Source organism: Plectropomus leopardus, chromosome 13, assembly GCF_026936395.1.
Source record: "Plectropomus leopardus strain MGB_pleo_1.0 chromosome 13, ASM2693639v1, whole genome shotgun sequence".
NCBI lineage: Eukaryota > Metazoa > Chordata > Actinopteri > Perciformes > Serranidae > Plectropomus > Plectropomus leopardus.
In genome coordinates, this window is record NC_142188.1 from 29,172,809 (window position 1) to 29,192,003 (window position 19,195).

The following is a 19,195-nucleotide window of genomic DNA, read 5'->3' on the forward strand; positions in this document are numbered from 1 at the left end:
ATGATAGTTGTATTGAGGTCTGTATTAAGCCCAGAGGTGATTTGTTAACCCACAGATAATCCGGGGTAAAGTTTCACAGGACTCGGGCCCTGTTCCAGGAAGCTCTGTCTGGTTCCCTTTACTGTATTTCTATTGGCTGCTTTTCTGAAGGCCTCTGAATACTCTAAACCAGCCAAGGCTGCTCCTGTTTATCTGGTCTGTTTTCACTTGTGTTTTCAGTCTGCTCTCCCTCGCTTTGTGTAGCACTCATTTGTCTCCCCCTCCTCTCTGTCTGCTGCTTTCTTTCTTATTATTACTGCGTGGGATTATTTTTATATGCACAGGGCTGTGATTAATGACAAAAAGAAAAGTAGCATTTGAACTTATATTTTCCTATATATTCTTCACATTGCTTATACATGCTTACTTTTAAATATTTTTAGTTTAGTAATAATCACTTTTCTGTTCCAGTAGCGCTCTTGTAGTATGTCAGTTGTCATGGCAGTAAATCTTGTTGTATTGACCTGAAATACAGCAGTTAGTGAATGTGAGCGAGAAAGCTGCAACTCATTTCTAATTGTGTCTTTTCTGCAGTCTGTTGTATGTCTGGTCTGTATTATTACCATGATTTTACGGTTGTGATCTCTGGCAGCAGAAAATGCATTGTGACAGCTTGTCCACTCTAATATTTGGCTGCGCGTTTGTATGGGCCCCTTGGTCCACTGAAGCCGGAGCATAAACACAGTTCCCTCGAACACAAACCTGTTTATTTACAGTGTTGCTTGTATTTGTGTGTTTGGAAAGACTGAGCTTCTTCTGCTGTCTGTGGGAATTTCGGCTGTGTATTTTACATAGTTACTCGAATCCAGACATAATGTTTGCTTGTGGATGGTCGCTCCACTGAGCTCGGGCTTCTCCGCTCCGTGACCGTGCGTTGACGTTGATCTGATATCGTTGCTGAGATAGATGCAACTGTAAACAAAGCCAACAGAAAGAAGATTGCTCTCTGCATTCCAACCAAACGCCTCCAGTTATCTCCAGCCTGCGTCAACTCCTCACTTGGCACTACATGTGTTCGTTCATGCAAAACTGTCCATATTAATGTTACTTAGGTGGTTTGGAGAAAAGACCAGAATGGAAAAGCTGCACTCTCAAAACTCTGATACATTTATTTCATCATAAAAAGATCAACATTTTGCCAAACAGCCTTGTCTGACCTTTCTGGAGCGTCTTCAAATCGTCAGTCTTTTTAAGTTTAAACAAATGGGGCCTGTGAGCATGGCAGTAAATGTTTCTCTTCAGAGAGTGACTTTGCTCAAAGACACCTCAGCAGGATTGCTTATATAACTTATTACAGCGGTGTATAAAGTGTCCGATCTTTTTCTTGAGCAAAATAACCAAAACAACACAACACTGCAATCCACTACACATCGTGGTCCAAGTAAAAGTCCTGCATTCCAAATCCTGCTGTAAAAGCACAACACTATTGCAGGGCATCTGCAGGTCCTTGAAGAGTCTGCAAATGTCTTCAATTCAATTTTTTTAAATGTTTCGCTTTAAAAGTCATTTAATAGCCTTAAATTTGAATTTGTGACATCTTTATTATAACAAGAATTTTATCTCATCTAATTTATCCATCTTTTAATTTCTTTTTTGCCCAAATGTGTCAAGCTCTACTGTGTGAAACTGAAACCTACCACTGGAGACTAATACTGTCTTTTTCTTCATACTTGCACTTAGAAGAAAATTAATCATATTCCTACATATAACCTACCTCAGCACATTTATGTTATATTTACATTAACTTTAATAACTAAATAAGAAAACAAGGACATATCCTATGAAGTTCTCAAGGTCGTAAAAAAGCATTACATATAGTTATGTTAATGTACAGACCTGCAACTGATATTTTGTTATGTATCAACATTATTAGAACGTTGATACTGCTGTGTTTTTCTGTTGTAGCTGGTCGAGCTGGAGCTGGTTTTAACTGTAAAGTTAAAGTGGTTGCAGTGGGTTTAATACAAAAAAAAATGTGTTCAGTTTTTCATTTTTCTCTTTGCCATTGGGGATGTTAGAGGGTAAATATGTTCTTGTGGTGCTCATTTAAGTGACGTTTTAATATGGAAAGTAATTACGGCTGTGAAAATGGTTTGATGCAAATAGTAAAACGTTTTTCCTCTGAAATGCAGTAAAGTACAAGATTAATGTGACAAAAACTACAAATACTCAAAGCACAAATTTGTACGTAAGTAAAGTACCTGAGTATTAAGCACTTGGTTACTTTCCTCCTCCATCTCTATACTATTATGTATTGTCTATGTATTCTGAAAACATATTGTATTCATATTGTGCACACTAGTTGTAAAAAGCTTGTTTGTGTTTTAGCCCAAAGCTGTGTGTGCATATAGTCTACATTATCCTTAAAAAGACAGCTCACCCTTAAATCAAACGTGCACATTATCTCTCATACTTCCTCTCAGTTGCCGGATGTTGGCGATATCAGCCATAGAGATGTCTGCCTTCTCTCCAGTATAATGGAACTTGCTGGTACTTGCCCTTTTGGTGGTCAAAGTGCTAAAAAATCTTTTTGAAAAAATCCTCAGTAATGTCTCTTTCGAGAATTCATGACTCAGTTTCTCAGGATAATCTACAGACCTTGTTCTGAGCACTTTCATGTAGGAACTATTTTCTTTGAATTGAACTATACCTGTAAATCGTATCACCACGCAGAGGGAAGTGTGCATTTGCTTATGGATGAGAGGCTCGTGCAAGACACAAACATTAATGGGGTCCTTCTCTGCTGAGCTGTAACCTTAGCAGGCTCTGTAGTGCTAGGTGAGCTAGCAGTAGATGTGCACTTCCTTCGGGTTGGCGGGTGTAGTTCGGTAGAAAGACGATAGCTCATACATCAGACTGCTCACAACAAGGTCTGTGGATTATTATCCTGAGTAACCAATTTCTGGAAAGAGAGTTTTTCGAGTGTATTTTTTAGCATTTTGAGCGTTGCAAGCCAATTGACATCTAATTCCGTTAAATTGGAAAGAAGGCAGACATCTCTAACTGCAGATATATCCAGCAGTCGGCAACTCACACCAAAACTATCTAGACTGATGAATAGCACTAAAGGTAAGAGGAAAAATGTGTATTTTTGATTTTAAGGGGAACTGTCCCTTTAAAGGTAATACAGCCTGTATGCACACACAGCTGTGAGCTCACAAACATGAACAGGCTTTTTTCATTTACATCGCCTCCTCTCTCCTCCTTTCTGACCCTTACCCCTTTAACCCCTTCTAATCTGCTCCGACACAACCAACGACCTTTGTCCTCCAGGCAGGAGAGTTTTGTCAGACTGAGAGGCTCGCGTTAGAGAGAGTGGAGGAGGGCAGGGAGCACGCATGCACACACATACACACACTCTCTCACACACACACACACACACACACACACACACACACACACACACTGTATTTGTGCATGCAAACAGTGAACATAACACATTTAGGGGCAGATTCTGATTTAAATCATTTTTGCCCTTCTTTCCTTGCATTTATGCAGTGAGTGTGTAGTTGTGCTCACACTTTATCTGTGTTTCTGTGTGTGTGTGTGTGTGTGTGATGGGTCATAGGAGGTGAGTGTGTCATATCCAGGTTGAAAGGGGTTCACACATGACTCACTGTCCTACCATGGCAGTGCCTGCTGCTAACTTGAACCAGTTCCAGACTGTGTGTGTTTTTGTGCATTAGTTAAGAATCCGTGGCAGTCGTGACTGAAGCAGTGTGCGATCTGTCTCCAGGCTTGTGATCATGTGCTTGGCGGAGCAGACCTCTTTGCTTTAGGAGGACTTGATTTAGACGCGCAGAGTTAAATAAAAACTTTATTGGCCCTGAGGCTGAATGGCGGTTGCAGCAAGCAAGACCGCCAGTGTTAAATATAAAGCTTGTCATTTTATTGACAGTTGTGTGTGAGTGAATACATAAGCTCAAACACACGTGATGGCAACACATGGTTAAGTATATGTGAATACACACTACTGTTTATTTCTGTCTGTAGCAGGATAAGCAAACATAAAGGCTGGATTTGTTTTGGTACAGAGTGTTTGGCACAACATCACGTCTTATCAGTACAGGCGCTCTCGCCATCATTTCCCCGACTCCGCTCCTTGTTATGTCACGTTTATGCTATTAGGTAATTTAATTAGCTGAAATTCATGTTGTATCAAAGTCAATCCACCAGTGCTGGTTTTTTGTTCTGCTCTCTGTTGACATTGATTCATGATGGCAATTAGTTATAAACTCTGTAGAGACTCTAGTGTTGCGTTTTGTCTCTGACAGTATGCTTCTCAAAACTTCAGCAGTTTTGGCATCTGTCTAAAACTAATGGCACTGGTTATGCTTGTTTTTTGATTACATTCATTCCACATTTCAGTTTATGGGTTGTCTCTCGGTGTTTTTTTCTGGATGTTAAGAGGACTAATAGGCAGCAAGTCTACTTTTATTTCACTTTTAGGAGGACAGTCTTTTTATGAAACTAAGCTGATTATGCAGTACAAAGACGCTTTCATCTGCACCTCATAGTCTGGATGTAGTTTACTTATAGACATTATTTCTCTAAGAAAGTGTTGTTTGGTCTGTTTTTTGGTAATTCTACCAAAGTTTCACAATCTGTGGTACTCGGACACACATTTTCGTTGTCAAACTCAGTTTACAAGTCTCAGGGAGGACAACATAGTCCGAGAGCAGGTGCACAATGTCTTCAGTGGCTCTGGAGGAGTAGTCTTGGCTTGTCCTCGCAGACCACAGATTTTTAAGAGATGCCATAATGTTGAGTTATCGGAAAGTGTAGGATTCATTGTCTTTGAAAACTGACCTACGCCAGGGACTGTAAGTCAAGATATCTCAGCCTCTGCTGCTTCAATTTTGACCAAAGTTTCTCATTTTATGGAAATGCAATACTAAAAGCACTGATTGTGCTAAAGCAGAATCTGCTCAAGAACAACACTGCTGATTACTGATTATTTCATTTGACTAATCTTATTTATCAGAAAGAAATGTGGAAAAAAACGGTTTCATATAAATACAAATGAATGCAAAACAATATTTTCTGGGAAAAAAGAGTTACAAATAATATCGGACATTATGCTAAATGGATTCAGTGCAGCAAATTAATTATCCCTCTCACATTAAGTGTTTGACCCAGGTACACTGAGGCTAAAGCCATTCTCTGATTTAATAGGTTGACAGAGTGAGTGAAAGTACTGACAACCGTTGAATGGATTATTAAGAATTATGGTACAGACATTCATGTCTCCTTCAAGATGATTTGTAATAAGTTTGGTGAAATTAGCATTTACTACCACTGTGCCTAAATGTAGCCTCACAGCACCAGTGCCATTGAGGTAGACTCTCATCGTAGTTAGAAAAAAAAGCTTGAGAAGCTGTAAAACTTAAGTATGGAACTGCTTTCATAAACAGCCTTCAAAGTACCAAAACATGAACATCTTTTTCAAGAGAGAGTTTCAAAAGTGAAGTGTTTCAGGACCTTGGTGGCTCTGTATGTAGAAAAGAGAATCCTTATCTTCATGGATATATACCTAAGTGGCCTTATAACTGTTAATAAACTCATGCTCTTTCTTTATCTTTCCTCAGGATGACCGGCCGAGAGTTTTTCACTCGTTTTCCAGCTCTCTATCCGTTCCTCCTGAACCAGCTGGAGGAGGCTGCAGCCACGGTGGAAAGGTGAGGTGGTCCTTTCTTAATCCACACACATGCACAATCCACATTCAGCTCTCTCTGTGGCTTTTCACACTCCCTTAATTCCATTATGGGTTTAATTTTACTAACATTTAAGCCATTCGAGACAGCTTTTTTGTTTTCTTAAGCTGATTAAGCTGTGGTGCTTTTGAGCTGGGAGGTGAAATGAAGAGGTGAAGTACGTGCAACTTTTTCGCCAGTCCTAAAACTAGATTGTGGGAACAGAAGTGGGAACATGAACCATGAACTCAGCTATTTTCTCTAATCAAGTAGTGTTGCCCTAGATTGACTTCTCGTGTGGGCCTTTTTTTAAAGTATCACTTGCTCAACATCTCGACCATTTGCTCAAAGAATTAGACTTTACGACCGAATAAAGCAAATGTCCTTTCGAGATTTAGTTTTGTTTTTCTACCACGGGGAGGTTCGTTGGCCTTATCTTTGTCAGCTCAGCCCAAACTCCCTCTTTAAAAGCATCTGAGTCGTCCAGCAGCTCCCCAGGCGGCCTTATCTTAATATGGATCCAATTAATTGAATGCTCTTTGAGACCGGCTCTTTCACAATTCCCCTCACTCCCTTCGACCCTTGTTAAAACATTTACAAAGTTCCCACGGAACCAGATCTCAGCCGTCTGACTTCCCACATCATCTCAGCGTATCGCGCCACCCAAACAGACCAACCGCACCATACTGCAGCAATACACAGCAGGACAAGAGGCAAGAGAGCTGCTGTTAGTGGTTTCAGGCAGTCTTGTGGAAGTTGGAGTACAAGTGCATTCCCAAAATAGGTCACGGTATATGAAAAGATTACAGAAATGAGATTTGGAACCGTGAAGTTGTACTGTGTAATCCAACATTCCTCCACAGATGCTCTTCCCAAACAAACGCTTTTAAATTAAGAATAGCTAGTGACCAAACTAACCTACATACAGACAGTTGGAAGCAAAACACGAACAAAAAGTGGCTGTAATCTGCATGCAGATAGGCAGCATGTTGTGCATGCATGTGCACAGAGGTGGGACCAAGTCACTGCTTTGCACGTCACAAGTAAGTCTCCACACTGCACTCAAGCCCCAAGTGAAGTACCAAGCCTTAAACTTTGAGTTTGGAGTCATAATGAGCTTTTTAGCAAATGTAATGCCATTTTAACAACAGAATGATGATGTTAGCTTAGAATTGGTTGTGTTAACAATGGCCTTTACTTCCCATTTTTTTGTGCAACTTCAAATGTCGAAACAAAGTAATTAGTTGTTGCGTCTCAGTCTTTTATTTTCTCCCTGCAGGTTTTCCAGACTGCAATTTGTTTTTTGTTGACCACCTCATACAGTACTTTTTATACGCGAAGTAAATTATCTTTGGTCCGATTTTTTCCAACTGGTGCTCAGTAACATAACGTTAGTTCTTCGTGGTTCTCTCTTGTAACTTGATTGGATGCTGTCAGATTGGTTCAAAAGAATTGAATCTGGGTAATTAAGTGTCGACTAGCCTGAAAAGAAAAGAGTTGAAATTAGTTGATTCGGTTAAAGAAGGCAAATGAACTGATTCATGGCACACTTTTTAAACAGCATGCTTTTTATTCTTTGGGCTTGGGGGAAGGTATCAAGTATTCCCAAGTAGAAATGCTCATATCTAAGGGATGTCACAGGTCATTGTCCAAGTAGAGGTTGAGTTGAAAGTCTTTTTCAGTTTTTTCAAGCTCAGTCTAAAGGAGTCAAATTTGTGACTTGAGTCCAAGTCATGTGATTCAAGTCCACTGACATACGGCATCTACACATACTCACACTGCTACAACAGACATAACAGCACCTGCAGTTTGCTAAGAATATCCTGGATCAGTGTCTGTTATCCAACCACGCTTTGGATCAGGGCTCAAGTTCTTTTGCGTATCAGATGCTCCACATGAGTAATAAACGACGTCCATGTGTGGATGGATTCTAACCTGGAAGCATTTTGCCCAAGTTGCTCCCAAATGTTCATACTTGATCTTGACCTTAACCCAGATGAAAACAGTCACATTTTCTGTTTCTGTATTTCTGTATCTTATTGATAAGTAATTGCTGATGAGTAAAAATTAATCTCCTCTTTATTTGCTAGTTTAAAAAAAAATACAGCTTCTTGTTCTATGTTTTCTATCAGTACAAGATCTGAATTAAGTAAAAGCCTCTCGAGGCTGTTGTCCACAGTGGTTTTAAAACAGCTAAAGGCTGTTGTTGATGATGCAAGTACCACGATATGTGAGTGCTCTGATTAATAAATGTATACCAAAATAGCTTCGACATCATGATTTGTAAGGAACAAGTAATTCTGTGTGAAAGTAGACATTTAATAGAAGTAGAATGATCCTTTTATTACATAACCAAATTTTCCTGCAACTTTGTATCTTTGTGTAAAAAGGGATCGTGTCAAAGTCCCTTCCTGATGCCTCCTTTGTATTTTACTCAGAACCAAACATTGTCGGCATCATGCCACTCCAGTGTGTGATTTTAACTGCGTTAAGCATCATGCAAGCAAAGAAGAAGTGATGGCCGTGATGTGTAATACAACAGTGTCAGCAGCGCTTTATGAAAAAATGACACTGGCATAACATGGCAATGACAATCATTTACCGTCTGTTTTATATGGCAGCTGATCTTGCTGATCCTCTGCTCAGAAGCTATGGAGCTGCCGAACCTTATTGTTTTTCCAATTTGTGGACATTTAAGGCCACTGGTCCTCTTCTTTGAGTTAGCCACTCACTGCTAAAAGCAGCTTTTTGAATCCCCCTGGATGTGTCGCACACATAAAATGTTGTGTAAACCTCACACCTGTCCTGTCCATTGCCCTGTTCTGCTGGCTGTCCCTTTTATACAGACCGTTCGGCGTTGTAACTACTTCTATTGCCAGCTTAAGGGCAAGACAACTCTGTACCCACATTCCACGATTGTCCCTTTTATGAAGAGCTGTGAGGCGGCATAACTGTGAAATTTCTGCTTTGAACAGGTAGTGTAAAAGGGGCTTTTAAGACTGGCAGTCAAATTGGGCTCCTTGGATCGAATTTTCGAATTTTCAACTATTTGGGGTCACCCCTTGAGACTACAAACAAAAACATGTAAGCTAACTCAAGTTACATCATGAACCTGGCACAGATTATTGGTGTAGTTTGTCTCCTATGGATGGAGGTAAAGGTAGGTGGATTTGGCGGCAGCAAAAACAGGAATATGAATCCTGTTTGAACATTAAGGAAGGAGGTGTGCTTGGACCGTGATGTTTTCACTCTGCTTCTAAGTACAAAGTCATGGGCAACTTTACTTGCTTGAGTTTCACAAAAAAGGTTCACTTCTCATCTGAGAGACTTCTTCAGAGGTGACAGAGTTGAGACGCCTCCATTAAACTCGAACCATTGCAGTGACCTGGATGACTGAGAATCTTTACCTACATTTTTTCACTTTGCATCGATGATAATCGTTGATCATTGAATCGATGTATTGATCCAGATGGAGGTATCGTTACACCTCATGTTTATAGAGAATTTTACAATGGCTTCAAACAAGGCTCAGCCAATCATAATCAAGGACTGCAACTATCAGTTCTATTATCATCTTTTTCCTCCAATGTTATTATTAGCAATAACGATTGACACAAGCAAAGATATGTGTTGTTTTGAATTTCAGCTCTGGTGTTTATTTTTTGGTGTTGCTGCCTTTACTTTGACTTCACTCTGTGGCAGAGACACCCAATGCTCCAGTCACACGGTGTTGTTTTTACTTTTTCAATGCACCAAATTTGGTTTTGGCTTAAATATGCCAGAGCTTTTATCATACCGCTAAGGCTCCTTAGTAAGATATGTGTTTTTGCATGGCCTGTAGATTCATTCATTTCAAATTCCTAATGTTATTATCTTGTTTATCTGTGAAACTATTTCAGGTCAGTGCCCACATTTTAAACTGCTTTGCAGTGATTTGTTGCAGTACAAACACTCTTATCTGCTACTGGTTTAAAGAAAATAGTTTTCATGTCATATTCCAACTACTTTTATCTGACTTCGTAAACAGAACTGGTGATTTATTTGTCTGCAAGTTAACTAAATGTTAAGCTAAAGCTTTTGTTTACTTTAGATCTTCTTTTTAGTCTCTGCCACTGCGTCACTTTAGGTCCGTTTCTAAATGAAGAATAAAAATGCTCAAGGTCAGTGTTCTGTTTCTACTCTCTTCAAAAATAACCTTTTCATCAAACACCCGGGTACTGGAGATGATTGAGGAGTTTGGGGAGAGGGGGCAGACATTCGTGGAAAAGCTCAACATGGAATTTGAGAATGTCGTTAAATGCCACGCAGTCTCTCTTTCATCCTGTCAAGTGTTTGAGCCTCCAGCTGTATTCCAACAAGGCCTAATATGTTTGCAATTCCCCGCAATCTGCCCCCCCCTGACATCACATCCTGTCTCGTTGGGCTTGACTAAACTGTGACACTAAACACATTAGACCAGTTACTAATTGGGCTGCTATTACATTTCCCATCTTGCCGATCTGTGGCAATCCCAGCGGATGGTTCTGCGTGTGTGTTGTTGAATGAAGTAATGAAAAGCACAAGTTGTTTTCGCAGGGGGTCTGTTGTTCTGTCTCTGTTCTATGAGATCCTCATGACTAATGACAGGGCCCAGAGGACATATTGCTCTCCTGACACACAAAAACACACACAGACACACACACACACACACACACACACACACACACACACACACACACTCATAAAAGCAGACCTTCCATACTTACAGACCTTCACAAAGCTCAACTGCAGGCGCTTCCTACAATGTAAACACTGTTTTCCTACATTATGAGATGATATTTTCAGATTACACACTGCTAAAGAAATGCTGCTAAAGTTTAAGTGTTTTTGTTAACACACAAAAAAAGAAAACACCAGTTCCAACATTACTAAACTTGAACCTTTGCGGAGTTGATTTCCGCTTTATTCCTCCCTCACAGAGCTGGACTTAAACAGCAGGACAAGAAGGAATAAAACTGTCCCGAAGGCAAAGCATGGCCCCTCTCCATGTTAGATACCTGATATTCCAACAGTCATTTTCCTTACTTTGTACTGTAGTTTGAGGTTTTTTTTTTAACTGTTTCTCAATTTTCCTCCCTCCGTCCTTCACTGTGAGTGTGCCAGAGTGAAACTGTGAAACCGCTGGCAGAGACGGACAGTTTCCATTCTCACTCAGTTGGCAGTGATGAGATTTGGATGGAGAAAAAGAGGGAGGTGAAAAGCTCAGCTCAAGGACGGATGAGGAGATGACTGTATTGGAATGGGGATGGTTTAAGATATGCAGCCTGCATTTAGGAGTTAGCGGAGGTTAGGCCTGTTATATATGTGATTCCTTTGGGAAATACACTCACTTTCTTTACTGCTGAGAGTTGGATTAGAAGATCTCTCAATCTGTACAGTAAATACAGTATGTAGCAAGATCTAATAGACGCTTAGCGTAGGATAGCTTAAAGTGTAAAGACTGGAAATAAGACGGAAGTACATCACATAAGTTTAAGTAAAACCACAACTTAATTGTACTTTTGTGAATGGATTAAAAAAGATTTCACTAGGGGTGTAATGGTCCATCAGTTTGGATCGATATATTGTTTCAGTGATCAACAATGCCAAATTGATGGATGCAAAGTGTAAACATCGCTCCATATTATCATCTTTAGGACATGCCTTTATTTTGAAATTCTGTGTCACCATCAAACAGCAACAGGCAGACAGCAAGCAGCCAAAATAAAGATGATGAGGAGAATGTTAATTACCTGGGAATAAATCAGCAGTGTGAAAATATTTTGGATTATGAAGAAAATAAAGGTCAACAGACAGAGCACGTCATATGTAAACTATGACGTTATGGGATTAACGACGACGTACCTACCTGACCGGGGATCTAATTCTGCAAACTTCCTGCAGCAACATTAGCTGCCCTGTTTCAACAATGTTAGACTGAACAAAGTGTGCGTGCAAGCTGAAGTTCAACCCCAGGGTAATAGCTGAGATTTCATGCACATACTTGTCTTCCCAATTGTTTTCAGCAGCCCTTTACTGGCCAAGTTAAGTGTATTTGTGTGGCCCAGAATCACACGCTGTACAGTGTCTTTCTAGACTTTACAGGCCTGCATCAGCAAAAGTTCCTTACCAAACCCATGCTCTGTGGAGGTTTTAGTATGCTGGACATTTCAGATGACATCAAGGTTGCACTTTTAACATCGGACTAATGTTTGTTTGTGTGTTTGTGTGTGTTTCAGTGACAGTGGTCAGGTGAAGCTTCACCCCAGTCTGTTCCTGCTGCTGCTGGTGCTCAGTCGACTCTACCCTTCTCCCATGGATGGATCTTCTTCACCGCTGGGACTCGCTCCTTTCATGCCCTTCATCATTAGGTGGGTGTCAGTGCTACACACACACAGGCACTTACATGTTCATACACATCATATAGTTTACATACACTAGTAGTAGTAGTATAGTTTACATAATATACCTGTACTTTTCCATTGGCATTTTTGGCTGCAGTGAGTTAAACCATACTGCCTTGATTAAAGTTTCCATTACCAGTTGAAAAACAATTCATGTCAAATTCACATCAATTCATTCCAAGATGGATCATCTTCGGAGTCAGGCCAAAGCGCAGTTTGACTTGCACCAAGCGAGTAGCGGTAACGTCGGTTTTATCATCATTATTTGTAATGTATATAAGGAAACTATCCATCCATGCATAAATTTTCATCCGATTATTCGAGGCTGGGTCGCGGGGGCAGCAGGCTGAGCAAAGCACTCCAGGCATCCCTCTCCCAAGCAGCGCTTTACAGCTCCTCCTGGGTGACCCCGAGGCGTTCCCAGGCCAGACAAGATATATAATCCCTAGGCAATGAGCAACTTAACAAGACTTGGCACAAAAACTGGCAAGAAATTTTCTAAGAAGCTACAGTAAAATTACCTAAAAAGATGACAAAAAAGGGGCAAAAAAACACGCACAAAAACAAAAAAATGTAGCCCAAAATGCAAAAAATTGAAAAAAAGAAAACCTTATGTATATATTTTTTCTGTAAGATAATTTTGAATATATAATTATAATGGTTATGAATATAATTTCAGGATAATTTTCCAATTTTTAAAAAAAAATCCCTTTCAAAAGAACAACTAATTTTCAGGTCTTTTTCTTGGCACCTTGTACTAATTTCTTGCAGTTTAAGGGACATTTCTTGCCATGTTTTTTTAACAAAATGTAACACACTTGCCTGGATTTCAAAGGGTGAAACAGCTTTTAAAGGCGTCTGAATGCCGCACAAGGAAACTGCTGTTGATCCTTGTTTCAGTTGTTTCCGCGATACTGCAAGTGAGCATCTGACGGGCATCTGGTATATGTTTGTGCTGTGCCAAGAGAAAATTTAAAAAGTCCTGACAACAGTAAGAAAGTTATTGAACACAATAACACCAGCAGAACGGACAGAAATGTTCCCTTTGTACAAAAGCACAAGTGTGTCATCAGTTAAAAACACAGCCTTAAGCGTGGCCAAGTCAAATCACTGAGTCAAACCAAGTGAAGCCAGACTGGCAAATGTATATGGAAAAGGGTCACAATAGTCCCAGCAGCGCTGATCTGTGAGCTGCAGTACAGGAATGGGTTTAATACACTCCCTATCAGCAGCTCCCCTTCTTGATAGTGTCATTACTATCAATGATAATGTGTTTCCTGTCAGCTCAAACACTTATATAAACGTAGAAAAAAAAACAAAAAAAAACAACATTAGCCTGGGGAACTATCTATCAAATCCAAGAGGGTCACACACCTGCTCTCTCAGCCGTGATAAACCTCTCAACGTTCCTCTGAACCAGAATTCTTTCTAAGTATAGAACAGTCACAAAGACAAAACACCTGCAGTCTAAACATTGATGCACATTTGTTTTTGTTTTTTTTAATTTTATGTGTGCAGGTGCTTCCACATCTTTATATGGACTCACATAATGTCATTGTTGTGTGTTCGATGTCACACTCCCCAGAATCCAGTTTATGTATCACAATATAGGCAAACTGCTAAAAATAAAAGCACCTTTTTTTCTCTGTGCAGCTTTTTCTGTTTCTGCACACCAAGACAAAACACCTCCCCAATCTGAGTGTGGCCTCTCCAGCGTGTTTCTGAGTTGTCGTTTGTACCGTCTCGTGTCGCAGGCGTTGATTAGATTGCAACTGGAGTTATCGGAACTCCGCTCTTTGTTTACTGGGGAGTGAACCTTCCAGGCGAATGGGAAACTGTGGTTACAGGCTGCATTTTTTACATTCCTGAGATGGAGAAGTCTACAAATATTATGCACCTGCAAATAGAACTGAAGCTTGTACCTCTTGTACACATGCGTTTGTGTTACTGTTCTTGTGAGGACCCTCGTTGAACTAACACAGTTCCATACCTGCAGACTGTAACCTTTTACTCTACAGGTCAAAAACAGGAATAAAAGTATTTTCTCAAATGTGTATAAAATAAACCCACAGGAGTCCAGGTGGTGAGATGGAAAAACACCTGCCCACTTCTACACTGTGAAATCTCACTGGTTGATTTTACTTTAAAAAAAAGAAAGAAAAAGAAATAGTGCCTTGAAAAATGTAAGTACATTTAAGTAATAGTCTTAATTTATGTTTTTCTTTACGTCTAACAATTAAGTTAAGTTAAGTTAAGTTTTATTTACTTAATTTTGTGAGGTTGTTGCAACTTAAATTGGACAAGTTTAATTAAATCAGTCTTTATAAGTTTAAGCAATTTCAGCAAACCAAGTTTACTGTGCTGTATATCTGAATTGTTCTGGTTCCAAACTAGTCAATCGTATTTTCTTAATCATGTCAACAAAACAGAACTCACACATCTCCAAACCTCATCATTGGTAAAATCCTCTTTTTAATGATTAAGTTAAGTCAGACTAATTTGGTTTACAGAAGTTGCTAACACAAGGTAATTTTCCTTGTCACTTTAAGTTGCAATGACGACACAACATCAAGTAAATGCAACAAAATTTGGAGAAAACTTAACAATTAGAAATAAACTAAATATAAATTAAGATTTATAGTTATATTTACTTAACTTTGTCAAGGCATGGTTTCCAAGATTTTTTCAAGTGAGATGAACTTGTCAGATTTTACAGTGTATGGAGACTTTTGGAGATGTTGCTTCTAGCATCACTTAACATGCCAACAAACACAGCTGGAGATATTTTGCGAATGGAAAGCTGGAGAGATAATGTGATTGATTGTCCTCACATGCTCCTGGGGCAACTCGTGCTCTCAGGTGAACAGAACTGGACATCCATTTAGCATCTATTAGAAAAGATACCTTCCCCCAAAATGTTAAACAAATCATGTGTTCAGACAAGCTTTCATATAGTGTAAGGTTGTTCAAACAAGGCTATTGTGCTAAATGCAGAATTCTTACAGTGGCAGAGGGAGGAGTGTGCTGTAAGTCAGAGTATGTTTGTGTTTTTGGGAGGAGATGGGGGTGGAGACCTTGAGGTTGGAATGCTTTACTGACGGTTTAGATAACAGCACTCGTTTGGGTATTTGTTCACCCAGACTGTACTGTAGGATGAATTGTAAGTGACAGGTGACAAAATCAACAGTTGTTGTACCACACAAACACCTTTATCTGAAGTTAATATGAGGCCTCTCCAAGTTAGACAAATCAAGTGAGTATCTTCCAGAGTTTTAGTTCTTTTAGTCTGGAACTCCCTCTTACAGTTATTCTTCCACTACTGCTCAGAAAAAAAACTTCTGCTTGGAGAAACACAAGGAAGGAATTTTAAACTAAAAAGACTAACTTTGGAAGACATCCACTTGATTGACCAGATTCAGTGTGCTGGATTCTCATATTAGGTTGATCTATATTTTTGAAAGGGCTGTGGATTTTATCTCTCATCACTTACATTGGATACATCTCAGGTGAAGATCTTTTAATGGCTAATATGAACAGGTGGGATGTTAATAGGAGGTTAAACCCTGTCTTTTAACACCATGCTCTCTCCCTTAAAATAATAAGAAACAAATCCTCTTCTGTTGTAGTTTTGTCATTCCAAACAATAGAGAAAGTTGTTACTGTAATCACAGCATCTCATATTTATAAATACTACATTTTAAGTTCAGTATTTTTCCTTCTGAACCCTATTTTTCCATGTTTTTGTGTCGAAGTGTTTAATGAAAATAACTATTTTAAATTGGTGCAGTGGAAGTGGCAAAAAAGGCTGCAATATTACACATCACATGGGAAAATAGGGTCTAGGTTGGAAAATTACCAAACTTACCACAACAAAATATAAAAACTATTCAAATATCATTAACAACAACATCATCAGTGCTTTGGGTGGCTTCTCAGAGGAACTGAGCACTAATGATACCCATATATAACCTTTTGTGATGCTCTTAATTAATACTGTGGGAGTTTTAACTTATTTGCCTTATCACAATAACATGGCTAGACAGCTTTACTCTCACTTAAACACCATATGTTTGTCCTTTTAGCCTAAATGACATTTTGGTCAAAAGGTGGCAAATAGAAAGTGAAGTGGGATCACAGAGGGGCTGTAAACATGAACCATTTGGAGCGGCAAATGTGCAAAGTTGCCTATAAGAATGAAATTCTTCCAAATCAGTTTCTCATATTTATAGATAAACTGATTTACAAGACTTTAATTTTAACTTATCAGTAATTTAGTGAAATCTTTCAGTAGCTCCTTTAAGGACCCGTCTTTTGTCGGTGCAGTTAAGCGGCCGATAGCTGGCGCACTGACTCCCTGGCTGAGTCTCGCTGTCAGAGAAGGTATGCTGCGCACACATCCACCCAAATGAAGCCCACATGTTGGAAATGTTAAATATAGCCCGGCTCAAACTTCTTTGGCTCTAGTCGTGTTTCTCTTCACCAGCCCCCCCATCCCCCAACTCATCCTCCCCAGGCGTGTGCGGACGTGTCTGGTGAGGTCGACGACTGTCACCCCGGCCCCCTCCTCCCTCTCCTCAAATGATCTGACCCTGCCACCTTCAAGGATCAAATGTCGCTTGGCTCCTCTTCTGTTGACAGGACGGAGCATCAGGCCTAATAACTCCTCGCGCATATCCCTCCATCAGACAACACAGCATTTTATCTTAACATCCCCCGCAAGATTTTTGACATTCTTTTCTGCCTGGCCTCCTCATGCGTCACACCTGCCTGGATAATGACGAAGACAATGATGAAGATGACGACAGAGTGGGAGGATGAAGATGAGCAGACACATTTATTTTAAGAATTGATGGCTGCTTCATTCCAGCCCTCGACGTCTCTACAGTTTGTCTTATCTCCTCCAATGTTTCTCTTTTAGTTTCTTTCTTTCCCCTCTCCCTCACTCACTCTCTGCTTTAATGCTCCGGCCTCAGAGTGCTGAGATGGTGATTTATGTCCTGTGATATCCAGCCCAGGCATCTCTCCTCGCCCTCCATGCCTCACTCCCTTCCTTTCCTTTCTCGTCCTCACTGACTCATATCTCATTTCTTTTGAAAGGGCACGGTAATGCCCATAAACCAAAGTGAGGCTTCAAAAAGGACCACTGTCATTTCCTTCTCAGCAGAGATCTCGTATATTTAAGATTTACCTCAGTGCTTTCATTATCATCATTTTGTTTGGACAGTGGACAGGGAAAATCTGTTTGTTCCACGATCAAATTTCTAAATGGAAATCAATACGGTACCAGCATTTAGAAATACTAAACGTAGGTCAGCTTTAGCGCTGTATTATTAGAAGATACAAGAACTACAGTTTATTGCCACATGGTCTTAGTTTATACGACCTCAGAGGGCAGCAAAGAGCTTTTTCATATTCTATACATCATGGTTTGACTGTAAACAAAACAGTTAAAGGGACAGTCCATCTCGAAATCAAAAGAGCATATTTTCTCTCTTACCACGTAGTGCTATTTTTCAGTCTAGACTGTTTTGGTGTGAATTGCCAAGTGTTGGAGATTTCGGCCATAGAGATGTCTGCCTTCTCTCCAGTGTAATTGAACTACATGGCACTCAGCTTGCAGTGGTAAAAGCGCCAAAAAAATACATTTGAAAACTCAACAGCAATAACTCTTTCTAGAAATTATGACCCAGTTACTCCAGACCTTATTGTGAGCATTTTGATTAGGGAACTATTTGTAACTATTTTCTCACTGAACTACGTATCACTGCACAGAGGGGAGTGTGCATCTACTACTAGCTCACCTAGCATCACTGAGCTAGCTTACACTCACAGGTCAGCCAAAGAGGACGTCATTAATGGTTATATCTTGCGCTGCCACGACCTCAAGCCTCTTGTCCATGAGTAAATGCTTGCATCCTTCTGGGCAGTGATTGGATTGGCAGGTATAGTTCAGTGGAAAAGGCTCACAGCAAGGTCTGCAGATTATCTTGTGTAAATGGGTCATGGTTTCTTGAAAGAGACATTGCTGTTGTGTTTCTCAAATTTATTTTTTTTTGGCGCTTTGAGCACCACAAGCCGAGTGCCTCTAGTTCCATTATATTGGAGACAAGGCAGACATCTCTACAGCCGGTATCTCCAAAACATTCTGCATCTCACACCAAAGCAATCTAGACTGATAAATAGCTCTACAGGAAAAATATCCATTTTTTATTTTAGTGTTTGACTGTCCCCTTGAATGTCAAACAAAGTAAAATAATGGTAGTTTTAAGACAGCTACATCATTTCCATATGGATGAATTAAGCAAACAGATTTGAATTTGAATTATGTCACCAGTTCCCTGCGTAACATTCTTCAGTGACAGACTTTGCCTCTTTGTTTAGCCAACATGGTACAGTCTCTGTGGTGGAAATTATTCTCCCGGCTCTCCAAAATGAGGCCCAGATGAGTCTTGTCCATGCCAGTCAAGAGTCTGCCTATGACCCCACAGGGGACTGCCCTGTTTCTAAAATTACACCCTTCCAAACTGTCATTTCCTTTTGCAAAAGTGTTTCAATGGGACAAATTAGCACAGATAGTTAACATATGGGCCCCAAATGGGGGCTGGGAGGGGTGGAAAGTGAAGAATGGACAGAGATTTTTGGTCAGTAGACATTGTGTGTGTGTGTGTGTGTGTGTGTGTGTGTGTGTGTGTGTGTGTGTGTGTGTGTGTGTGTGTGTGTGTGTGTGTGTGTGTGTGTGTGTGTGTGTGTGTGTGTGTGAGAGAGAGAGAAAGCGAGAGAGAGAGAGAGAGCTTGTGCACATATATTCACATGTACAGGCGTGTGGAGCTCAGGAATGCAAACTGTTGTCTGTGTTTGATACAGGGTCTAAGGTTGTCTGTCTGGCCATAGGTGTGTGTGTGTGTGTGTGTGTGTGTGTGTGTGTGTGTGTGTGTGTGTGTGTGTGTGTGTGTGTGTGTGTGTGTGTGTGTGTGTGTGTGTGTGTGTGTGTGTGTGTGTGTGTGTGAGAGAGAGAGAGAGAGAGACAGAGGCATGCTTGCT

General features: G+C 40.1%; 1 protein-coding gene across 3 annotated transcripts in view; it reads left to right on the plus strand.

Moving 5' to 3' along the window:
* The window catches only part of thada (THADA armadillo repeat containing), a 111,569-nt gene that overhangs the window by 37,705 nt on the left and 54,669 nt on the right, over positions 1-19,195 (plus strand). For all 3 annotated transcript variants that reach the window (XM_088086194.1, XM_088086192.1, XM_088086193.1), the window contains exons 27-28: positions 5,628-5,717; positions 11,990-12,121. In XM_088086194.1, the coding sequence (XP_087942320.1) occupies positions 5,628-5,717; positions 11,990-12,121 (222 nt within the window). The remainder of the gene's footprint in view (positions 1-5,627; positions 5,718-11,989; positions 12,122-19,195) is intronic.